Source organism: Diprion similis, chromosome 8 (genome assembly GCF_021155765.1).
Source record: "Diprion similis isolate iyDipSimi1 chromosome 8, iyDipSimi1.1, whole genome shotgun sequence".
Classification (NCBI taxonomy): Eukaryota; Metazoa; Arthropoda; class Insecta; order Hymenoptera; family Diprionidae; genus Diprion; species Diprion similis.
In genome coordinates this window covers 16,584,093-16,607,682 of record NC_060112.1, presented here as the reverse complement: position 1 = coordinate 16,607,682, position 23,590 = coordinate 16,584,093, and the positions used below count along the sequence as shown (strand labels likewise).

At 38.9% G+C, this 23,590-nt stretch overlaps 3 protein-coding genes across 9 annotated transcripts in view; 2 read left to right on the top strand and 1 right to left on the bottom strand.

Moving 5' to 3' along the window:
• Positions 1-11,996, top strand: part of LOC124408923 (HEAT repeat-containing protein 5B) — a 76,276-nt gene extending 64,280 nt beyond the window's left edge. For 5 of the 6 annotated variants that reach the window (XM_046886231.1, XM_046886232.1, XM_046886233.1 and 2 more), the window contains exons 11-35: positions 70-181; positions 516-768; positions 959-1,068; positions 1,192-1,355; positions 2,214-2,246; positions 3,052-3,126; positions 3,237-3,512; positions 3,588-3,869; positions 3,945-4,134; positions 4,229-4,398; positions 4,469-4,790; positions 4,899-5,168; positions 5,238-5,419; positions 5,504-5,749; positions 5,853-6,072; positions 8,322-8,573; positions 8,662-8,826; positions 8,963-9,076; positions 9,159-9,443; positions 9,694-9,930; positions 10,013-10,164; positions 10,241-10,454; positions 10,534-10,548; positions 10,676-10,821; positions 10,899-11,996. In XM_046886231.1, the coding sequence (XP_046742187.1) occupies positions 70-181; positions 516-768; positions 959-1,068; positions 1,192-1,355; positions 2,214-2,246; positions 3,052-3,126; positions 3,237-3,512; positions 3,588-3,869; positions 3,945-4,134; positions 4,229-4,398; positions 4,469-4,790; positions 4,899-5,168; positions 5,238-5,419; positions 5,504-5,749; positions 5,853-6,072; positions 8,322-8,573; positions 8,662-8,826; positions 8,963-9,076; positions 9,159-9,443; positions 9,694-9,930; positions 10,013-10,164; positions 10,241-10,454; positions 10,534-10,548; positions 10,676-10,821; positions 10,899-11,081 (4,668 nt within the window). In that variant the 3' untranslated portion in view covers positions 11,082-11,996. Of the gene's footprint in view, positions 1-69; positions 182-515; positions 769-958; positions 1,069-1,191; positions 1,356-2,213; positions 2,247-3,051; positions 3,127-3,236; positions 3,513-3,587; positions 3,870-3,944; positions 4,135-4,228; positions 4,399-4,468; positions 4,791-4,898; positions 5,169-5,237; positions 5,420-5,503; positions 5,750-5,852; positions 6,073-8,321; positions 8,574-8,661; positions 8,827-8,960; positions 9,077-9,158; positions 9,444-9,693; positions 9,931-10,012; positions 10,165-10,240; positions 10,455-10,533; positions 10,549-10,675; positions 10,822-10,898 lie in introns of all 6 variants that reach the window. The other variant, XM_046886230.1, reaches the window with a different exon arrangement.
• On the bottom strand, positions 6,131-8,052 carry LOC124408927 (splicing factor 3A subunit 3). Its single transcript, XM_046886241.1, has one exon. The coding sequence runs from the start codon at positions 7,962-7,964 to the stop codon at positions 6,462-6,464; it is 1,503 nt and encodes a 500-aa protein (XP_046742197.1). The 5' UTR covers positions 7,965-8,052; the 3' UTR covers positions 6,131-6,461.
• Positions 11,997-14,654: 2,658 nt separating the features above from the next.
• On the top strand, positions 14,655-23,242 carry LOC124408926 (major facilitator superfamily domain-containing protein 8). Of its 2 annotated transcripts, none has more exons than XM_046886239.1 (9): positions 14,655-15,026; positions 19,354-19,498; positions 20,129-20,372; positions 20,820-20,908; positions 21,082-21,301; positions 21,653-21,752; positions 21,885-22,019; positions 22,138-22,247; positions 22,355-23,242. In XM_046886239.1, exons 1-9 carry the CDS (start codon positions 14,995-14,997, stop codon positions 22,864-22,866), a joined length of 1,587 nt encoding a protein of 528 aa, XP_046742195.1. In that variant the 5' UTR covers positions 14,655-14,994; the 3' UTR covers positions 22,867-23,242. The 2 variants fall into 2 exon arrangements, with proteins under 2 accessions (XP_046742195.1, XP_046742196.1); XM_046886240.1 differs by having other exon boundaries at positions 14,656-15,026; positions 19,354-19,412; positions 22,355-23,241.
• Positions 23,243-23,590: the final 348 nt, after the last annotated feature.

Sequence of the window (23,590 nt, the reverse complement as noted above, 5' to 3'; positions counted from 1 at the left end):
TAAGCATCATAAATTTAGTTTTACATAATGATAATCGGTGCCTTGCATCCTGTTACTTTTGTTTTTCAGATAATATTTAATACAGCTGAAGAATTATTGAGAAGTGCGAGTCAAAACAGCCGGTTGTCGTTGAACAGAACACATGCTGGTTGGCTATTGATCGGGGCTATAATGACTCTTGGTAAAAACAATCATTTGTAGAAATACGTTATTTCATTCATCTCAGAGAGTTTAGTTATTTGGCCAGTTCAGCTACACAGGTTTCTTGGAAATATCTTATTTTCACACCTCGGTACGGAATAGAGTCTACCAGCATAATACCTCAGAGAGTAAACAATCCAGATTCCATTAAGTCGTATTGTGATTAGCGAGTGGACAACGTAGACCGCAACGTGCTAACACGTGCAGAAAACATGCCTTCGTCAAAATGTGTAGAATAAAAGACCATAATGTATTCGAAGTGGTGTATATGTGGAACGAAGTTGTTTGCATACATTCGATTTTATTACGTACAGGCGTGGCGGTAGTGAGGGGATTACTGCCGAGGATGTTATTACTCTGGAGAAATTCTTTTCCACGTTCAAACAAAGAGCTTGAGAGTGAAAAAGCTCGCGGAGATGCGTTTACATGGCAGGTGACACTGGAAGGCCGAGCTGGGGCACTTTCTGCTATGCACAGTTTCTTGCTACATTGTTCAGATCTTCTCAATGATGACATCACTCGCAGGCTTCTCACACCTATTGAGTCTGCCTTGGCAATGCTCACAAAGTACATAACAAACTTCCTGTTTCTTAACAATATACATAAGTAATCAGTTTGAACCCTGGTATTAATTGTAAGTTTAGAATACAAAGTACAGGTACTTCAATGACGCACCTTTCATACTGTCACAAGCTTTTGAATCTCATGAGCGTTGATAAGTCTGAAAACCAGTCAACATTCGAATTTATCTTTTCAGCTTATCAACCGTCCTCAAAAACTACGGTCAACAATTAAAAGCTCCCGCTGCTATGGTCAGATTACGTTTGTACGAAACGTTATTATTGCTACCACCCCAAACTTTCGAAGGTGATTAATTACTATCTTTTTATCCCTTGCCACTGTGATGTCATGATTCATTGAAAACAGGAATACCCCATTCACGTATTGTGATTTTCATTAATAAAATTATTCTACGAATGGTAATTTCAGGCTCATACACACATCTTTTGCGGATGCTGGTATCTGAATTTACTTTAACCGAAAATCCGGGGAATACCACGACTTCGTTACTACGCATTGTATGTCATGCTGACGATTCCGTTATTCTTGGAACATGGTTGCAGGAGACAGATCATCGCACTATTGAAGATCAGGTAAGTGAATTACAGATTATTGATTTGAGTGCAATTGTCGTCGAAGTAAATGTGAGAGAATGATAGGCATATAATTTTGTTCCATATAAATGAATGATGAATTAATTATGAACCAACTCTGCACATCTTTCTGTCTTGAATTAATTACACATTTGATTTAGTTAATACTCACTCAAAAATTAGCAACAATTGATAGTACATTGTTGAAAGTAATATATACAGTTATTTCGGAATCATGATTTCATGAGTCGACAATACTTTCTCGTCATATTCAAATAATTACTATTTGGTTTGTAATTTATCGTCCAGCATCATATATCAGTCGATATAAATGGCTTCTTTACAGAATTTGGATAGTAGTGCATATTTCAAAATTCAGAAGACACTTGCTGCAATTTTTCATACAAGTAAAAAATCCTTGAAGATAGTTAACGAGTACAAGAAATTCTTGATGCATGTGCATGTTAATTTCAATAACAATTTGTTGTATGGACTATGGCAAGAAGCCTGTTTACATTTTTTATGTATGCAGAAGATCATTCTCTGAATTAGCATCTGGCAGTCATACATGTATAACAGATGTCACAGATCAAGCACTGTCACGTTTTTTAAAATTAAATCACTCATAAATTTCATTTATATGATGTATTCGATGACCATATTCTCAAATTTATCTAATGAGAGAGTACAACGAACAAAAGAATAAAATAAAAACTGTAGAATATTCGTGTGACATATAATCTGCAATAAAAATGTCGTATATAGGCATATGCATGTGCATTTCTCAAAGTAGGAAAACTAATCTTTGGTGACGGTTTGCAATAATTATTAACGCACACTGCTCTCATTCGTGTCTAGATGGAACCAAACCGACGGGCCGATTCTGAACATGTGAGTAATGTGTTCTGTAAACAGTGACTATCACCCAACTAGTCACAGAAAATAAGATTTATGATTTGAAATGTTTCTTGTCATTTATTTTGTGGCGTTAAGAGTAAAACTAACTTTCCGTTGATGAGAATTCAAACCATTCAAATTTACTTGAATAGTAATTGTTTCGTTTCAGTTTCAACGGAATGGAAAGATTACTTGCTTTCCACTCTATGTTCCTAATACATTCAAAATATCTTTTAATTCTTATTAAAAAATTATTCCATCCATGTGTTCAAAGACTGTTTCTGTTAATTAACACAGTGTTCAAAACAAAATTCTGTGTCAATTTCTCCTTTATCCCCAAACCAGAAAATCTGTAGTGTCACATGCTCTCATGTGTTGTGCCAAACTATGGAGTGAAATAGTAGAATGCTGTATCACCTATATTAAATATTAGATACTCGGAGGTTTCATGAAATATTAGAAGATATAAATTTTCGGGGTTGAAGGTGAAAGAAAAACGACCTCAACTTTTACACCGTTCAACCGGGCTGCATCACTAACATAACATGTATAGTAGGGAGCTTTGTACCGTGTTGTTGATAATGCAGTGTCATTACGAGTTTCACTGACTCAACTAGCGTGTGGGATGACTTGCTGGTACCACTTTAAAGTTAAGGAATAACAACTCATCATGTTAACTAATGACATTGAACTTACTTATTTCCTCATAACAGACTCAAGCTTTTTCTTTTGTACAAGATCGATCGTCGATTCATGACTGGAAATTATTCTAATATATAGGATACTTGAATTGTTTCAGTTGCAACCTAATAGTGCCGCCGGATCAGGAGCACTGGAACATGATTCATGCTGTTTGTATCGTCCTGTACCAACTGTGAGTATTGTTAATCTGTCTGGTTTGCTTTCAGTGAACATTTCATTTCACACATCAAGAGAATTTTGTTATACATGAATGAACTGTATGATGTTTATTATGATTCTCAGGGCGAAATAGTACCCGGACCACTTCCTCTAGGGGTTGCTGTTATCGATATGTCTGTCTCATTATTTGGACAAATATTTCCACGCGTAGCAAACAAACACAGATTGCAAATGTTGGATCACTTCAGCGAATGTATCAAACATGCTAAAAGTGCCAGACAAGAAGCGGTACAAATGAATGTCTTTACAGCCGTTCTTAGTGGATTGAAGGGTCTTAATGAGGCAAAAACTAGTTTCGGCCAAGAAGATGTAAAAAAATCTGCAACCAATCTGATTATCGTGAGTCACTCAGTCCACTACTGTAACTATCACTTTAAAGTATCGCAATTTAAAAGATAATATCAACATTTTTAGGGCGCACTTGTCAGTAGCAATTCAATCCTGCGCTGTGCAGCTGGTGAGGCAGTCGGGCGAATGGCTCAAGTTGTTTCAGACTCCAAATTCACCGCAGAGTTGGCACAGACCAGTTTTGATCGACTCAAATCGGCGCGTGATGTGGCTAGTAGGACAGGTCATTCGTTGGCTCTTGGTTGCCTGCACAGATATGTCGGAGGAATGGGTTCTAGTCAACATTTGAACACAAGTGTGAGCATCCTGCTTGCTCTTGCCCAAGACAATACATCTCCTGTCGTACAGGTACGTTTTTCATCCCATAGACCTACTGCCGGTTGCACAGCAAGCTATTTGTAAGTACGTGATCTTTTCACACAGGTTTGGGCATTGCATGCGCTAGCACTTATTGCCGACTCTGGAGGCCCGATGTTCCGAGGCTATGTTGAGCCTACACTATCATTAGCATTAACTCTCCTCCTCAACGTTCCACATTCGTACATTGACGTTCATCAATGTATAGGCAAAGTTCTATCTGCGCTTATTACCACCATTGGACCAGAATTACAAGGTATGTATTTCTTGTCTTCCATACTATCCTATACATCGAAAGTCTCGAAGGAAATACATTGAATCATGCTCACATCTCTACTTCAATTTCACAGGCAATACATCGACCATATGTATGGCACGGTCATCCTTTTTATGCGCTTGTGCAATAATGCAAGATCATCAAGACCCGCTTGTTCAAGCTGAAGCTACCGGATGTTTACAACAATTACATCTATTCGCACCACGACATGTTAATTTGTCCTCGTTGGTTCCCACATTGTGTGTAAGTTGTTATTTGGAAACCTATCAATTTATCACAGATCAGCAATTTTATTGACACCTATCAATTACAGCGCACTTTGTCAAGCAATCATCTTCTACTTCGTAAAGCGGCGATATCTTGCCTTCGTCAGCTTGCTCAACGGGAGGCGAAAGAAGTATGTGAACATGCAATGACATTAGCCAATGAAAGCAGAGACACAAACATCGTCGAGGGTCTTGTTATCACGGAGACAGGTCTTCCAGGAGTTTTATTCAGCATGCTAGACACAGAAACAGACAGCCGATTAATAAAAGATATCCACGACACTCTCACCAGTATGCTTCAAATGCTTGCTGCTGACAACCTATCGCAGTGGTTATCCCTCTGCAAAGATGTTTTAACGGTAGCTTCAGGTAAGGAGTGCTGATTTTCTACTCCTTGTTACAATTTGCAAGCTCATGGAAATTTCTAATGAAATAAATAGTGTTCAGAGACGAACTTGATCGAACATATTTTAACAGAATCAAGTACGACAACAGAAGAAGTCACTGCTGTTCTAACCGAAGATAGTACAGCGGATGATGAAGGTACTGAAGCAGAGGGTGATGATGATCAGGCCGAATTTCACGCAGAAGAGTCGACACGGCAACGTCCAGCTGTCTCACCACGTTGGCCAACCAGAGTTTTTGCTGCTCAGAGTGTACGACGAATTATCACTGCTTGTCTTGTCAACAAACAAGCCCACTTTGATCTGGCCTTAGCTAAGGAAATGCAACTTACCAGAGGAAGAGGTATGTACTTCATGTGTATTTTTCTTTCCTCATGTTTTGTGATTTGACAATTCAATATTTATCTTGCAGGAGATTTTCTAGTACTACACTTATCAGATTTAGTGCGTATGGCATTCATGGCTGCAACCAGTGACTGTGATCCCTTGCGATTAGAAGGTCTAAAGACCTTACAAGAAATAATTGATAAATTTGCCAAAGTTCCGGAACCAGAATTTCCTGGACACTTGCTTCTGGAACAATTCCAAGCGCAGGTGATTATTTTGCTAAAATTTACAACACGAAAAACTAATTAGTCTATATTCCTATGATCAAATAATGATAATCTTATCACAAAGGTTGGTGCTGCCTTGAGACCAGCGTTCTCTACAGAAACAGCATCTCACGTCACCGCTGCAGCTTGTGAAGCTTGTAGTGCATGGATTGGTAGTGGCGTTGCAAGGGATCTGAATGATTTACGCCGAGTACATCAACTGCTTGTATCATCGTTGGAAAAATTACGAGGCGGACATTCTCATCAACAATTATACAATGAAAGTCTTTCTACGTTAGAAAAACTGGCCATACTAAAGGCTTGGGCTGAAGTAATTACGTAATTCAATGTTACAGATGATTTACCGTATCATTCAAGAATTGCAATAAGCTAAGCAAGAAACTAATCACGTTTGTTCTTATTCAATGTTGCAGGTATACGTCGTGGCAATGATTAATGATGGTTCAGCACCAGGAAACGTGGAGACATCAAGAAACAAGACTCATACGACCGCTGCAAACGAAGAGGAAGGCTTTGGAGAATTCGAGTTCCAAAATGAAAGCTTACTCAGTTTAGTTCAACCAGAGTTATTGAGTCTGAGTCAACATTGGTTAGCTGCGCTGCGCGATCATGCATTACTCTCCCTACCACCTGGTAAGTCATACAAAAAATCAATTTAGGAAAAACAACTTCTTGATATTTCAGGAATTTTATTTATAAAGACATTTTTATAAGGCCCTTTATAGTTCATCTTCTCTTACAAATATGGTCACAAGATCAATTTGAGAATTAGTCAATATGTAGTTGAATTTGTTACAGCATAATATTTATTCTATATTATACCTCTTTCATTTGAGGATAATATATTTAAATACACGATAGTATTTATAAAAATAGTAAGTCTAGAAACACATCGCTTGTTTAGCTTCACGTCCAAACATGGGTATGATTATTATAACAGAATCATGCATGCAAGGATATGGAATGAAACAGATGAAGCCTGTTAGAAACTTGCTGTCAAAATTATTACTTTGTGTTGAAATTCAGAGTAGACCCTGGCGTTTTAAATCCTCGTAAGTTTTGCGATTCACAACATTGCCTAGAGAGTCTTCAAACTCTTCTTCTTGTTCCGGCTGCCAACGTTCCGACTGTTTTTGCGCCTTGAGTTTCTCCCATAGAGCAAGAGCATCTTCGATCTGTGTGACGTTGGCAAAATGCGCTGTATTCGGTATTCCCAGGCATCGCATACCGTGAGCGTGTCTCCACTCTGCAAAATGCCTTTGGAAGGCTTTGGGTCCCTTGTACGTAAAGTTGCCGCAAATTTCGCAGTTGTAGCTGATGTTGAGACCGTGAAGTTTATACAACCAATATGGTATAGGCTTTCCATCCCAACCAAGAGGCAGGTTTTTTGGATTATATGGAACTTCATTGTCATCTTCTTCCTCCGACTCACTGGCACTAGCATCCGCATCGGAGTCACCTCTTTCACCCTCCGTTCTCGCCTGTTTTCTTTGAACATTTTCTTTGGTAGCGAGACGTTGACTAGATACCAACTCTGCAAGCCTATAGACCTGGGCCTCGAGCATTGCAATCTCCTTCTGCTTTTCCACGTCTCTACCTTTGCCTGGTTTTCCCGGTTTGTTTTTGGTCAGCAGACTCGGATCTAGAGAGGCTTGTCCCTTGGTGCTGAACAACCTCTGTGCTCTCTCTTCCAAGGTTCCACCGCACTTAAGACCCAGCGCTAGTAAGGCTGATTTTAGTCTATCCAAACCTAGCGAGGCAAGTTCTTCCCAAGAGGAAAAGGCGGAGAGCTCTAAATGTGCCCCAACGTTGGTCAAGGCACTTCCAGTCTCCTTTGGCCATCCTGGAAAGCTGCTGTTTTCCCAGTGTACTACGAATTCTCTATTGGCTGTTTCGATTTCAGCATTAAGATCAAGGAGTGGACGAACCCTGGTCAGGTATTCGGTCAAGTACTCTAGAAGCGCCTCGACGTATCTGCGGTATTCTGCGTTCTTACGCTCTCTCGGAATGTCAAATAAATGATCGAAAGTCGACAGATAGGTTATGTAATCGACTTTTTCAATACCTTTCAGGTTTATATACTTTTCGTAGCACTCGTGAAGATCGAGGTATTTCCCGTAGCCCTCTTCGTCGGTAAATTCAACAAGATTTGCGAGTTCCTCTGTTGGATTTTCTCGCATTTTAGCCAATTCCTCGAACTCTACCGACATTGGGACACTTATCTCGTTCGGATGCCGCCGATAGAATTCCTTGATGGACTTGAGTCGCGAATAAAATTCGGAGAACTCGTTCGGCCCCGACAAAGCCTGGACCTCATCCTTTCGTTGGCCGTCCTTATCCTCGTAGAGATCTTGCAGATGTGCTGTGCTGTCCATGTGTTGGTCTAACAGCATTTTCAACCGATGTTCCGAATTTATCGTTTCTCTATGCCCCGGCTTCTTGTGCAACATTTCTTTGACCATCGCGTCCATAAGACGCTCCCGTTCTTCATGATAGCGACGTTGTTGCTCTAAAATTGTTTCCATCCCTTTTTTTTTCTACACTAATGTGCACTCGATTTTACTTTATATTATTTCACACGTAAACGAACTATTGATCACTTTATCCGCCATTTGCAAAATATAACCCTGGCTGATGCCACAGATCGTAGCGCCGTGGCTAACGAAGAGACCAATTTACTCACTCAGACTGTATCTCAGACTCGGAAGATAATGTAGTTTTCAACCGATAAAACAGCGTCGGTGGAATGATTTTCTTTAATTATCATAATAATGAAATTGTATATTGAATACTTGCTTTCATATTTCATTAGGTGTTTCACGTGACTTATTACTTTCTTCGGATTTCTTTTTTTTTTTTTAATTGCAACCTATTTGTTTCAGAATTTTCAAGTCAGCTTCCTCACGATGGAGGAGCTTTCTACACAACTGATACAATGGAATCAGCTCGTCCTTATTACCTTGAATCTTGGGCTCCAATACTTCATGCCGCAACATTGTGGCTGAATGCTAGAGGTTTTGAATCTCCAGAACCCACTAATGTTGATACTAATACGAAGAATAAACTTGGCCGAAATAATAATAATGACACTACCAATACAGAATCTAATGTCGAACGATTCCATTTGTTGTTTGGTAAGATTTTTTTTTTCACATTCCTGACAATGAAAAGTCTCATTTTACAAAGTATTGCATCGAACACTTTTCCACATTGCACTTCAAGGTATATGCATGGAAGCTTTGTGCAGCCCTCGATCTTCTGAGTCTACCCAAAGTGTAGAGACATGTCTAAGTGCTCTCTATACCTTACTTGATTCTATATGGGCACGCAACGTACTTATGGTTGATCGGTCCCTTCCTATTGAGCTTTGCAATGTTCTTCACAGGTAAGTTACAGGAACAATACAAAATCTGCAAATTTTGAACAGCATTCGATGTATTAGCAATTTTTTATTACATTTCTCTTTATTCTACGGTGCTTCTTACTGTTCAACACAAGTTTTTTTCATTCTATTGTAACAGACTGCTACTGACGCGAGAAAGCTACACTATTCAAATGATGGTGATGGAAGTACTGAAACAAGTAATGCGTGCTGCTCAAGAAGACCTTGCAGATCGAAAAAAATCGAAACTCAAAGGTTGTTCATAAAACTCGTTTTCACCAATGATTCAATACATGATTTGTTTTATTACTAACGCGTAGAACTTGTCCACTTCCAGAACTTGTCCCTGCAAATCAAGAGTCTAAAGATACCACAGAGGTTGATGTACTGGGGGAAGGGCAGGAAACTGGTGACCTTATTCCAGGCCAATCTTTAGTTTTTGCTGTACTGGAAGTTTGCTTGTGCTTACTCGTACGGCAAATACCAGCATTGAACCCCAGTCCAGGTGGTGCGACAACGGTGTTATCTCATCGGGGATATACAGCATCGGAGGAATGTGGCAGGCTCATTGCTGCCGCTCTGAATGTAATGGAAGGTCTTCCAAGACTCTGTTCTCCGCAAGGTTGGTCTTGAAATTACCGATGTGCTGATGTACATCATCAATAACTTATAAGCTAGCATATAGCTAGATAGATTATAATCAAAAGAATCCTTAACAATCACAATAAGTTAGTACTTGTTCGTAGAAACGTATTGCAAATCATGCTGATAAGGTGCATATTTTGCTACTAAATGAGCGAATCAAGCTTAAATTGAAATTATTTTCAATTTTACCTGTACGTGATGAATAAGTAAACTGCATTATCTCACAGGTGCCATTGCGATTTTACCCACGTTGTTATATTTAACTACTGGGGTAATTAGAGAGACTGCGATTCGTACAGATAACGATAATTCTGGGGTCGGACCTGGAGCCCCTGTGCATGGGGCTCTGCATTGTCTCAAAAGTCTTATGACCGACAAATACGCAACTGATGCAAGAAGCGAACAACAGTGGAAAACTTTGCTTCAGAGTGCTCTTGCTAAAATAGTCGATCTTGCAAAAACAGGTAAGCCATATTGAATCTAAAATTGTAATTACTACCTTTGCGTATCTCATTAAGTCGTACACTTATAATGATTGGATTGCAGGTTGTGATGAAACGAAAATGGATGAAGTTGCGATGATGTTAGGGATTGCAGTGTTTGTCCTCCATGCATCTCCGGAGGTTGTGAGTGCGCCGAACTTACAGTACCCTTGCATCAATCATTTTCGACAGTGTATTCAGTCAGAAAATACTTTGGTGAGTACGAACTTTCGTTCTAGTCCAGTGATCCTAGTAACTTTTCATTAAGTGATAAAATGTATCTTTCCTGAAGGTTAAATTAAAGTGCATACAAACATTGAGAACAATCTTTATGCACCCTGAGCGCAGTGTCAGCACTCCCTACATCCATGCTCTCGCACCACGATTGGTGGAATATCTGTACAGTGAATCGAGCAAACAAGTATCAACCGAAACGCAGCTAACTCTTACATTAGAAAGCATAGCAACGATTGAAGCACTCATATCATTAGCTGAACCTGCCAATCGTGAGTAGATAATAAATTGTCATCGCTTTCACAATTATGGTTGTTTGTATTGATAAATTAAATTTTGCATGCAAACCAGGAGATCTTATGCAAGGTAGGTGACGATTTTCAGAGCGATCTTCCTATTAGTTATTTCAAATTATATCCACATTATTCAACGACATGGTATTATGTTATTTGACACGGAAAAAATATAACGATGAACTTTTTTCAATTTTCAGGTATTCAAATGCTTACTCTATTGGTGCCTATTCTGATAAATTATTTACTGGAAGGTGATGCCTTGCATCATGGATCCAAATTCCAAATCACTCTCCATCAACAGAGCTTTCAATGGCTGAATAAAATAGGACCAAAATACCCTCAGGTTTGATGCATATAATTTTTCTGCAATGAGTTGTACTAATACTGCATAGTTGGCATAAAATATTGCATATTTTGCAGGAATTTAAGACGTTAATGGCACAATCTACAGAGTTGAAAACAAAGCTCGAAAACGCGGTGAGATCCAGCCACCAGCAGCAGGTTCAAAAGCAATCAAAATTATCAGAGCCAATGAAACAAGCAATTAAACTCAACACTGCCCCTTCAATTAAATTAAAAACGGATTTTTCCAACTTCAACTAAATAGTCATAGAAACAAGACTAAGTATATCATTCTTAGTAACCCAGTATACCATAATATTTATGTTGCTATGTTAACAAATTGTGTATAATACTTTTTCTCATCAAATTGCTTACGGTCTAACATTCCGACAGAATCCAGCTACCAATAAGTAAGCATCAAGCAATTAATTTTTAATGTTCGTAATCTACAAAAACATGCATAATGGTCTGTCTGAAATTTTACGTTCGCTGCAACATCGATGACCGATGATTCGCTCGTAGCATCGAACATTTCAGAGGCGATATTCAGTTTTTCCGTTCAGGTGCATATTTATCAACAATTCATCCTCCCACCATATTGCTTGTGTAGTAATTTAACAGTTATTAATTTTACTGAGGAATTTTCGAGTGTAAAATATGATTCATTAGACCGCAAATTATTTGATGAAACGATTCAAACAAAGGGAATGCTCAGTGATCATAAAGAATTATTTTTATATTATGTCATTTTAGGTCAAGAATGGAAGAACGGTATAAAATAGTCATGTAGTATTTCTTAATTATAACGTATATTTTTGCGTATGCTTTAAGTTGATCAGATACAGATACATACACGGATAATAACTTTGAAGTATCGTTTCTTTGAATACCGCGTCATTTTCTTTAATCTAACGCATTAAACGCTATCCACGAAAGTATGGTTAAAATTAGAACTTATCGTTGAAAAACAGTTGTCCGACAATTCGGAAACACCATTTGATTTGTAATAAACAATCAGAGTTAACATCATTCTTGAAATCCTATCAAAGTTCTGTTGGCATACCATTACAATATGTTTGTCGATGATATTGATTTACGGGGAGTTATTTGTTAGTTTAGACGTTCATTCACTCCCCATTTATCTTTAAAAATATTTATTAACAGATATCAAGCCAAAAACCCAAAAACGAAACGGATGGTCCACATAGGGACGTATAAATTTTAGTCCTTCATATTTCGCACAAACATGTAAACCCAACGTAATACACACACAGCAACAACCGTCATACACATCTAGCGAGTGAATAAAGTAGCTGTGATTATATATTATAGAAATTCGTATAGAAATCCGAGTGGTGATAGTATTACTACGTGTAATGGCGTAAAATTTCGTCAAAGTGAATCATGTTGTAATTTTACTAAAATGTATAGGAATTCAAGAAAAAAAAAACAAATATATATTAAATCAATAATAGCATTTGTATAATCTGATTTTTGTTTTATAAAATCAGGTACTCCTTGATATAATGTTGACTGGTATAGTTCTACTCTAATCTCGTTACGTATTTTATTTCAGCTCTTAAACTGTGATTGAAAAATCTGAGAAAATATTATTAGATACCTAATTCAAACGGTGTTAGAAATCACATTTTCATGTTTTCTTCTGAAGCTGTACTTTTGTTTGTATTCTGTATTCTACAGCATCTTATCCGCGCGCTCTACCGATAACTATGGCATGATATCAAATCTCAAGTTCTGCGTTGAATTTAAAAATTTTATTATTGCACACCATGATTCTTGAACTCTGTAATCAGTGTAAGTAATGCGTCTGCGAAGTATCGCGCGTTGACTTCAGTAAATTCAGTCAACGTAGCACGCCTAATTGTATGCAACCCTTAGTTTGTGACCTATATTGTAATTTAGCGCTGCCCTGGTGACAATTTCGTAAACCATGTTTACCGCAAATATATGGGCGGGACCATTACGAATTCCACGTGCAGTCTAATGGTAGTTCACACCGAGTTGACCGAGTACATACATTGAATACTGTGACACTTTGTTATTATTCTAGTGTCTCTGACAGCAGACTTTATGCGCACAAGTACCCATCGAGTATTTTTAACCAATTTTTCCCACCAGAAACGCGGGAATGTCGAATGAACATAAAATGTAAATTCTTGGTAGAACTTTAATTTTCACATTTATGTCGACACTGTAATATCATTTTAGTGGAATTTATGCGGGAGTTCTATTAACGTCGCGGTTATGATGTAGAAATATTTCTAGTCGGAGTCCAAAGAGAAATAAATGAACTATCGCAAGAAATGTGTCTGAATTAGGTAATTGTTTTTCTTCGCAGTCGAAAGTTAAATTCTATCAATATCACTTCCGAAGATATTTATGATTCGCGTTAGGTTGTTTCGCTGTTATTAATCGAAACTTTTCCAACATATGTACCCTTCGAAAAATCAATGTTTTTCGTCGTTCACGACTGGGTGAATTAACAAAAAATCCGAGACTCCGGTTCATGGGAGTGGATTTTAGGCGGCGACAGTACCACCGCATAGCGTACGGCCCTGGCTCATCGGAGAGCGGCAACAGGTATAAGCTGTGGGCTTGTTTGTGGCCATGCACTGCACGCGTAGTAAGACATGTACTGATACCGAACAAGTGTGGTCAACACTCTACAGACGTATCTGGCCGCAGTCAGTCGCTAGAGAAGTCAGCGGAGTTAGTAGTGAGGCGGCTCCGCAGCCGTGGTGTAGTTCATTAGGCACATCTCGGGTTACAGATTTCGAATTATTTTCGGCCCTTTTCGCCGTTATCAATTTTCGTCTATTCTAATCACTGACGACGCTCTCAGACCTTGTGGTCCCGAATCTACAGTACTCCGTATCATGAGTGGACTCTGATCATCACATACGTCTCTAATAATAACCGCCGATGCGTCTTTGGAGCGCCTGCTGCATTGACCTGCCGACAACCCGAGCGCAGAGGCACCTGTGGAACCAGTGTACGGTGTTTGGTAGTTCCCGTGGCAGACCTTGTGAGGATTTATGCTGTTTTTAGGGAGATCTTTGCACGCTCCATTCTCTCGTCGCGAAGACGGTGAGCGGGATTTGACGGAGGTCAACTTCTGTGCAGGCAAGGTGAAGAGACTAAATCCAAAGCTGACTGGTTTGCGATTGACATACCTTACGAGGCGAAGAAAAAAATAAAAACTGACACGATATGTAATTTGCGGTGAATGATTATATCTATGTGTCATGCAATGATGATGTTTTTTTTTGTTGCTGTCAACACGTTCTGACAGTTATTCAGTTATAATCAGTTGATGTATTACACGGATGTCGTGGTTGAAAACTGACATGTGATGCCTCTGTCCTCTTCCCCGAGTTTTTGTCATCGTCATCCTGACGCGAAAATTCATTCGCATATTCCGATATGGATGTTGCATCATGTATCAATAATTGGGTGTGTTTGAATCGAAGAGATTGATCGACACGGTCACAATCCATCATTGCATTAGCTGAAGAACTCGAAACGACTTTCTGTATTTAAATGACGGTATGGTCTGGCAATTGGTAAATTAATTCTTGATGCACCGAAGAGGACGTTTAATAAACTCAACAGCCCTTCTGATGGTAAGGAGTGTCCAACAGTTTCTGGTTATTCGCCAACTTGGAGAAAGTATTTCGTATACGACAGTGATCACGAAAGGTTCCATCGGGGGAAATAATGCATGGTGTAAACACAACAGTATTCATCTACGGCAATTAATTATCCTTCAATGTAAAGACCCTCACCTTCATTCGTTGCTGGGATAAACGATGCTGGTGAAATAACAAATAATTCGTAAATACATTTGACTTGTCTGCAGTTTCTGATGAAGAGACAAAAGACTGGAAAGATTCGACAACTCAGTTTTACTCACTGAGAATTGGGACGTTGGATAGTTATCGTTGTTTCGAGGCCGCATACCTGACATAATCACCCGATATTAAAATGAGAAACTAAAAATGTAGATACGTTACACCGAGGCTCTGGCTATACTAGGCCAAGTTAATGGCGCGATTTTTCTAGCTAATCAGAAACTTTTGTTTCTAAGCCTGATTGAGGATCACCTTCGGTCCATTACTACAGCCAAGTTAAGCCAAGGCAGTAGGTACGTGGGATGGATTGGTACAGGAAGTTGCGTCGAAGACGGTAAGATTACATTTTAGTTGTTTTTACGTTCATGTAATTTTAAGGGGAAAGTCCTGACGTAAAATACAGAAAAAGAGGGAACATTTGGAATGTTTTCCGTAGAGTCAAAAAGAGTTCAACTACATTATTACCTAAAAGAAACATTTTTTCCAGTCCAAAATATTTAGTAAATGTCAAGCAACAGCAGCAGTTTCCGTGCAGCATTCCACCTCTAATTCTCTACCGAAACAAAAGACTCAGTTTTTTTACTTTTGATGAACATTATTGCAATATATTTTTGAAATAAATTTTTCTTCCTTTTTGACCTAATTATACATTACGATACCCCCTTAAATAATGGTATCAATGAATTTAGCGTGCGGTAATAATCATTATTTATGCGCGCCAGTGTAAAACCATGTTCGTTAAGCGAAAATCACGACGTTCTGTGCATGGCAATGATAAGAAGCTTAATGCACGTGACAGGCCAAAGGTCAATTTTTCGTTATTAACATTGCGGCCTCTGTCACAAGTGAACGAACTTATATTATTATAAGTATAGTATAGAAAATTATATGAGCTGTTGTCCTTGCCATATATCTACATATTAATACTTGAATATATGAGTTAATTTTTGTTCACATTATTGAGTGTTTTCAAGTCGACTTGATCCCAGGAATAAATTCTATATAGCAAACGGTTTTAACACGACATATACAATCTGAGTGATTTCAATAATTATACTAACAAGAACTCCAAATTACTGATTGACGACTCGACTATTGTCTTGGATACATGGAACCGGCAAGGGCAATCATCGTTAGCATTCCTTTCACTTTGAGTATCGACACCAACTTTCCTTTTGCCCTGACGAGCCCTTCTGAATTTGATCTATTTCCTGACTAGGATGGCGCACGTTGCGTGGTTTGGCATTGCTCCCAGTACAGACGCAACGAGCCCGCATCGTCACACACATACACTATACTATTCTTGTATACAATGTTAGAACAACATATCGTTGGAACTACGAACGTGGCTTAGTAATTATATCGTTTGGGTAATTTCAAACTGGAGTCAATAAAATTCCCGTTCTGTGTGAACCGGAATATACACACTACTCTATCATCTATTATAGGTATATAACCGTGAACATTTTGCAAAACGATTAAGCATTGCATACGGAAAATTATACTTTGTGTTATCTCAACTTTGCCGACAAACTTAAGCCAGTGTGTTGCTTTGTTTGAGAGTTGCTGAAGGGAGAAGCACGTTTTTTCACGATATGATGAAGTGTTATCGATGAAGTAGATAAAAATACCATGGTACATATCATATCCACTTGCTTTCTGCTGTGCGAGATATCACGAAAAATGTACGTATTAAATACAGTTACACAATCAGCTAGAACAAGGCAGTTCTGTATGATTTTTTTTCATTGCATGGTTAGAGTCACACTATATTGTCAATCTTGTTTTGTGACAGTTTCTTTTATGGAAACTGGAAAAATCAAACATTTAAAGCTTGTGTGCGACTCGAACCGGTTTTCTATTTTACCAGTCCCACATAGAAGGCCGAGCCTAAGGTTCACGCGAATCTCGCTGTATTCATTCAAGTAGAATGGGAACGTCATATACCAAAACGGAATCACTTTCTTACGAATCAACGTTTTAAAAAACAGTCGTATACGTATTGATATTCACGTACACCTATGAAAACGCAGATAAATATCATTACAAGCACAAAAATTGTTCGTGACGGAATCATGATGCATCGCGTCCAAACAGCTGTTTCTTAGTGGTTGTGAATAACATTTTTAGATCTTGATATGTTTGGTCTTGCATGGCTGGCATAAATGTTTGCGCGTTTCAGCGCGCGTGGATGACGATAAGTTAGATAGGTATGCATAACAGCGAATGCAAAGCACACGTCCACGTTCTAGAATCAATGGCTGCTATGTTTCATTCCATCGAATACATATTTTCATCAATCACCATTGGTTTCAGTTGCCTTTGTCGGTCATACAGCACGAATTAAATAATCTGGATTTCAGGTATCATGAGTACCTACAAATAGTAAGAATCGTAACGTAATAAACACATCGGCTTGCACAGATTGGGCAGGAGAAATTTGTGATAGCCTGATTCCTTATATACAGTATCGTATGTACATAAGATAAGTGTCCATAAAAAACTGAGTATATAATTGTGTCAACTACTTGTATCTGCGCGCATTTCTGAGAATACAACAATCACAGCAAGGCTGTAAAAAGGAAACTCTGCTAGTGTTCGAAAACGCAGTAAATATTACGGGCTTTCAATTTCCTTTCCCTCATATGGTGTCATGATTCACGGAAATGAGAAAAAAAAATTGATCTATTGTGTTGAGAAAAAGTTGCATGATCCTGCGAGAACAATATAACTGAATTGTGTACTACCCGATAAAAATGATTTGTAGGTAAGAAACCCGTAGGAACTTTCTCGTCAGAAAGCAGCTTCTGAGTATTCAATGATCTATACGTGTTACTCCTTACACTCTTATCCGTGGCTGACAGCCAATTATAAAAGTATCAGATGCGTAAAAACAACGGACCTCGCGCCAGTTTGTAGGCAGAAGCTACAGTGAGGTCTTTATGTTTATGAAGGCAGTGGCCTTCGACGAGGTTGCAAAAGTCTCGAGTCATTGCGCAAGATTATTCACAATAAGAAAATATTTTGTGAAACTTGGTAGCTTATTTAACTGTAGATCCGAATCTGATTTTGTACCTTGGATCATGAATGTTTCCAATAAAACGGTAGGCATGGTAGGTAATATACCCTACTTGAATTAAATTAGGTATTCAAATCATATAATTTGCGTATACGAGGTTGCAATATTGCGTAACAGCCAATGCAGGCTGAACAATGGATGCCAGTATGGTACGCATGGTGCATGAATACACGCGCACACTGATTCTTGAGGAAGCTTTGAACTACCGTAGAGAATGATGTGAATTTTTTTTCCTGTCAGTGTAATATTTAGACTTATTTCCGAAGCACGCAGTCTTGTAAAGTGAACTGAGTAATAAATTGTAAGTTTTCCAAATTCTGATTAATATTCACATGTACTGGTTTTCGGTGGAAGAAGAAAACATTCTTACAATGGTTTCATTTATACTGATAAACGAATAATATCTATCCCTCAATGCTTAGACATGATAAAAGACTTATCGTATTCCCAGTGATAAAAAGAATTATGTATTCGTAACTACTGAAGAAGACTAGCGATAACGCACAGGGCAAACGTTTTACATCGATACAATCTTTTATCATCGCCTGGGTAGGATAAACAGCACATTTAAAAAAGTTAGAGAAATCTGAAAACAGATATTGTTTGGATCGTATTTGTATGTACATGATAAATTTACATGTATATAGTGACAGATCGGACCAGATTGGGTCAATGACCGTTTAACATTCTGAGTTTATATAATCTGAACGTAAAGTTGTAGTCTCAGATCCATATAACAGGTCAATCATAAAGCATGTCAAACGGCAATGTGGAAACTAAGCGAACAGCGCTGGCGACTTTTGTCAGAGAGTCCGGAGACTTACACAACCTGGTTACCTACTCACGGAGCGGTGTGGAAATTCGACATTCTAAAAAGCTTGTTTCAAATTCACAATTTTGAAGCTAGATTTATATGAACTGTTGAGTAACCTTACAGCAACTGATAATATACTTGTCATTCTAAATTCGCTCTTACTGAATAAAATTTGAAAGAAAGGCGGGTAAAATTTTTACGTAAATCAAAAAATCAAACAAGAAAATGTTTTCGCAGGTTTCGGGATTTTGGTAGTATGTTTACTGACGAAAATGTGAATCTTTATCGGACCTTCTACAGAAGATTGAGTTCGCTGTGAAAGGTTTCTTGTGTCTACACTTTTATCGAAAAGGGTTGACATTTTACTCAATAGACATATTACTCCAATCTGAAAAATTTTAGACGTACCTTCTTATTTCACCTTTTTTAGTCCAACCAAAGACTCGGTGTTCCCCTCGTCTCCCCTCCTTCAAGCATGAATACTTATTGGAGTAGTTATTTGTTGAGAATTGCATGTAGAGTGGGACTGTTGTGTCCTGTTTTGCGTTTGAGATACATGGAGTTGAATATTTCGAGATATATACGACAACGTTGAAATCGACCAGGGCATCCCCTTAAGTCAATGTCCCTGTAAACGAATCTATCAATTTAAAACACATCTAGTGAAAAAGTCACGCAACTTATCTTGTAAAGAGATCGATGTTCTGTCATCCTGATTAATTCCGTAAATCTTTAATTTTTCATTATGTTTTTTTTTTTGTACCGCAGTCGAGCAGCGCGTGATGATGACCTTGAGACCGCGACTGAGCGATGGGAACGTTGGAAAAGTCTGAACGTCATTTACTTCACAATGTTCCTAATGTCGCTCGGCTTCAGCATAATTCTCACAGGAGTTTGGCCTTATTTAGACAAGGTACGTATTTCATGAATGTGCGGTATCGAGAATCGCGTGGGTATACATATACCTACATATGTAGAGTAGTCCTTACTCCTGTCATTTTTCAATTACGCTCAGAATAAAAATACAAAATATTTCAAGAATGCATCAAACTAGCTCCGTTTCATTGCGATGATTGACACTAACCGTAATTATCTACGGTTAACCTGCGTGTATCTCCTCAGTAAAGCAATCACGAATTCACCTTGTATGTGTCTACAATACTACCGTCACTTTCCAACTACGCCTCACTTCACGGGTGATACTTACTGTTGAATATTTCCCAACGAATGCAGCCGGCGATGAAGCCGTTGAGCGTACAGCACCGAACTTTCTATACGCATTCTTAGAGGACCGGATATTTTCCTATTACCCTGGTCCATTCTTATACTTTCCTACTTTTGCACCAAATAATACATTGAAGGGTATTCATAATAAAGAGGAGTGCATTTTGCAATTTTCTTTTGCTTCTCAAAAGAATATCCTTAGTTGTCTTCCTCGTAATTGTAGTTTGCGTTTGATTTTTCGACAGTAATTGCTTTCTGGGTATACCATGGCGGTGCACCGTGTAAATTGCACATTTTAATTGCAAACATTCGTTTCCAGTTAGATCCTACGGCTGGAAAAGAGTTCATGGGGTACGTCGTGGCTGCAAATCCCTTGGGACAGATGTTATTCTCTCCCTTGGTCGGTTGGTGGGGTAACAGACGCGGCTCCGTCAGGTTGCCACTCCTGATTACTCTGGCTGTTTTTACTCTGGCTTCCGCAGCCTACAGCACACTTGAAATCATACCTGCCTACAGGAAGATTGCGATGCTCACCGCCAGGTTCTTTGTTGGCGTCAGTTCCGGTTAATAAAATTAATTACTAATCGATAGTCACGAAATCCATCGACGACGAATGCAGCAACAAGGAAATAGATCATGTTTCATTCTCTAATTTTCCTTGAGAAGCCTAACTTAAAATTCGAACATCGCTCTGGCAATGGTATCGATCCGCCATTTCTACTTTTGCTCTCTTTATGTGATAATTGATATGGCAGGATGTCACTATCTATTTTATTTACAAGTATTATGCGACCCAGATAGCCATGAGCAGATAAACATGGAGCCTAAAAATTCGTAGATAATATATTCTCACCGTTATAACACTGAATATTTTTTATTTATTTTTAATTTTTTTTACTACAGGGTCGGATCAAGAAGCCATTCCATGTACAATTGAAAAATTCAATCTAGACTTTATTATACTGTCAAATAAGACTCATGCCCGTGCATAACCATATTGATTTTTTCAGCAAACATTGCAGTGGCACGGTCTTATCTTTCAGCAGCTACGAAATTATCTGAGAGAACTCATGCGGTTTCTATGGTGTCTCTCGCTCAAGTATGTACAAATATATCATCGCAAAATCTAGTTGCATAATTATAACTCATTACGTACGCGTGACTGCATTCCGGGCACGGGCAAATTTAATCATCTATATCGTTCAATGTGAAATGGCATGCAAACCTACGTTTAATGATAGGTACAATCAGTGACTTATTTGTACTTTCTAGGTTCTGGGATTTGTCGTTGGTCCCGGCTTACAGGCTGCGGTAACACCATTGGGCGACAAAGGATTTTACCTTCTTGGTCTTCCCTTCAATATGTACACAATGGCCGGTTGGATCAACGTTCTGATGGGCGTCTTCAACTTCGTCCTCTTCCTTCCATGGAACTTTAAGGAGCACCGAATCGCAACCCGGGAAGCTATGCAGACTCAGGGAAAAACGTCAGGTGATTACAATTTACAATCCATTACAATTGGTCGGATTTAGAAATTGTAAAGGGAGCAAGGAAGAGACGTGCGTGACAATGAATTGAGACTGACGTTCGGTTCTTCTTCATTGTTCTGTGTCACTGCAATCTCTTTATCCAATTAACCATGTGGCACGCTTTTATCAATCATCTCATGCGATATACTTTAAACCCACTTACTAGCAAATGCCTTAGCGCAAAAGACTCTTTGTGAATCCGTGTTACGATAATGCATATAGCTTGTAAGATGATTATGAACTCTCTTTACGAAAAAAACAACCACTTCACAAAGAGAAAAGCGAAGCTGAGAGAAGTCTGATTCTGTTACAGAGGAAGAAACTTGGAAGGCGATGAAGCCAGATTACATTGCCTCTTGGACTTTGATTTGCGCATTCTTTATATTGGTCTTCAATTTTGTTCTCCTTGAAACGTGAGTAAAATGGACATTGCATAACCTTATAACTTTCCTTGGTGCTGTACCAGTAACTTTCTCCTTATACAATACAGTTTCGTGTGAAGATTATAATACATGAGTAAACCACAAATAACCTGTATACTTCAGACTGGGAACTTCGCTAACGATGGATCAATTCGCTTGGTCAAAGACTGATGCCTTGTACTACATGGGTCTTCTGATGAGTGTCGGTGCCGTAGTAGCCTGCGTCACTTTCGTTTTAATCGGACCACTATGTAAAAGGTAAATTGAAAGTCCATGGTCTTCTTACAATTGGATGAATGTTAGAAATATTTTGAAGGTTGAAACCTTTTTGCATCTGACCGTTACAAGTTGTTCACGGCTCCAATTTATCTCACAGATTTTCCGAGAGGAAGATCATGCTTTGGGGTGGTTTCTTTTTAATGATCGTCGGAAGAGTACTGTGCATTCCATGGGGCCCGGATCCTCCGGTGATCGCCGAGTACGGCCGTGAGTAGCTGTTTATTATCGTACTATGGCATAAGCTATATTCTAGCGTAGGTTAAATACACGTTGTTGAACAAAAGAAAAAAAGAAAATTAAATCAATTTTCACAGCTTTTGGCAACGAGACGAAAGATGCCAACGGAACAGACATCCTCGGCTGTCCAAGCACCCAGGAATGGTGTCGGTACACGCCTCAAATGACCGTGACACAGTTCCTACTCGGCTACGGATTGACGACCATCGGATATCCATTAGGGGTGACGTTGATCCAGACGATATTTAGTAAAATACTGGGACCTCGTCCTCAGGGAGTCTGGATGGGACTCATGACGGGAGCCGGGTGCGCATCTCGTGTGATGGGTCCAGTGTTCGTGGGACTGATTTACACTAGGTATGGGACTTACCAAACTTTCGGGGTTACCGGTGTGACGCTGGTGTTAGGTATGATTTCGATTGAAATTATAAAGAAGCGTTTGGTACCACCTGATGCTGCTGATGCAACATCAAGAGACGTTGGTGAAATCGTCAACGGCAAGAAAGAGTTCGAGCTTCCACTCGTCCATGGGCCATCTAATACAGATCGAAAAGAAGGCGAGGCACAAGGTCTCAATGGAGCGTCGTGATTAAAGTCTATACTGTGGACAGTGTTATGTACATACATTAGTAATATTGTAGCAGTAATGGCTGCTGCGTTGACTCTCGTTACGTGTTGATCGAATTTCATCGTAAAATTTGAAACACGACGGAGACTACAGTGTCATTTCGTTTATTTGGGCTTTGGCGGCTCCCACATTGGCACAAGCGCAGGTCGATATACATAGCTATATCAAAATATTTTACTGCTAATGTACAGTGATAGATGTATGATTCATTAAATATGTTTTGTATACTCTAAATTCTATACGTAATACATACGCACATTTGTTGTGTTGAAGACTACGTAACGATGACTTTGTTAAGACTACTTATATGTCTGCCGTGAATTTATCATGAACAAAGAAATCGGGAGCACATACATTGGCATATTCACAGACTCTACACCAATGAACTCAGCCTACTGCAAATCATGAACTGTTGCCAACCTATTTGACGAAATGGTTTCTAATTTCTTGTACGACACCATTATGCCGATGATGAGATATGAGCATCTAGATCCATCTTCATCAACGTTAGGTTGACAACAGTGCATAGCGTGTGCTGGGTTACTTTAACTCGAGAAAATTTGTGCATGTGTCGGCGCATAAACATTCGACCTTCCCTGTTCATAATAAGTCCATGGTATGTTAAATCATGTACGGAGGCAATTATTCGCAGCTAAATACATGACTCTTCAGTCAGAGGGAGGCG

Coding starts and splice junctions, on each gene's coding strand:
- LOC124408927 (XM_046886241.1), bottom strand. CDS start 7,964: ATGGAAACAATTTTAGAGCAACAACGTCGCTATCATGAAGAACGGGAG.
- LOC124408926 (XM_046886239.1), top strand. CDS start 14,995: ATGGATTGGTACAGGAAGTTGCGTCGAAGACG. Junction 15,027..19,353: donor AGGAAGTTGCGTCGAAGACG/GTAAGATTACAT, acceptor TTTGTACCGCAG/TCGAGCAGCGCGTGATGATG. Junction 22,020..22,137: donor ATCGGACCACTATGTAAAAG/GTAAATTGAAAG, acceptor TTTATCTCACAG/ATTTTCCGAGAGGAAGATCA.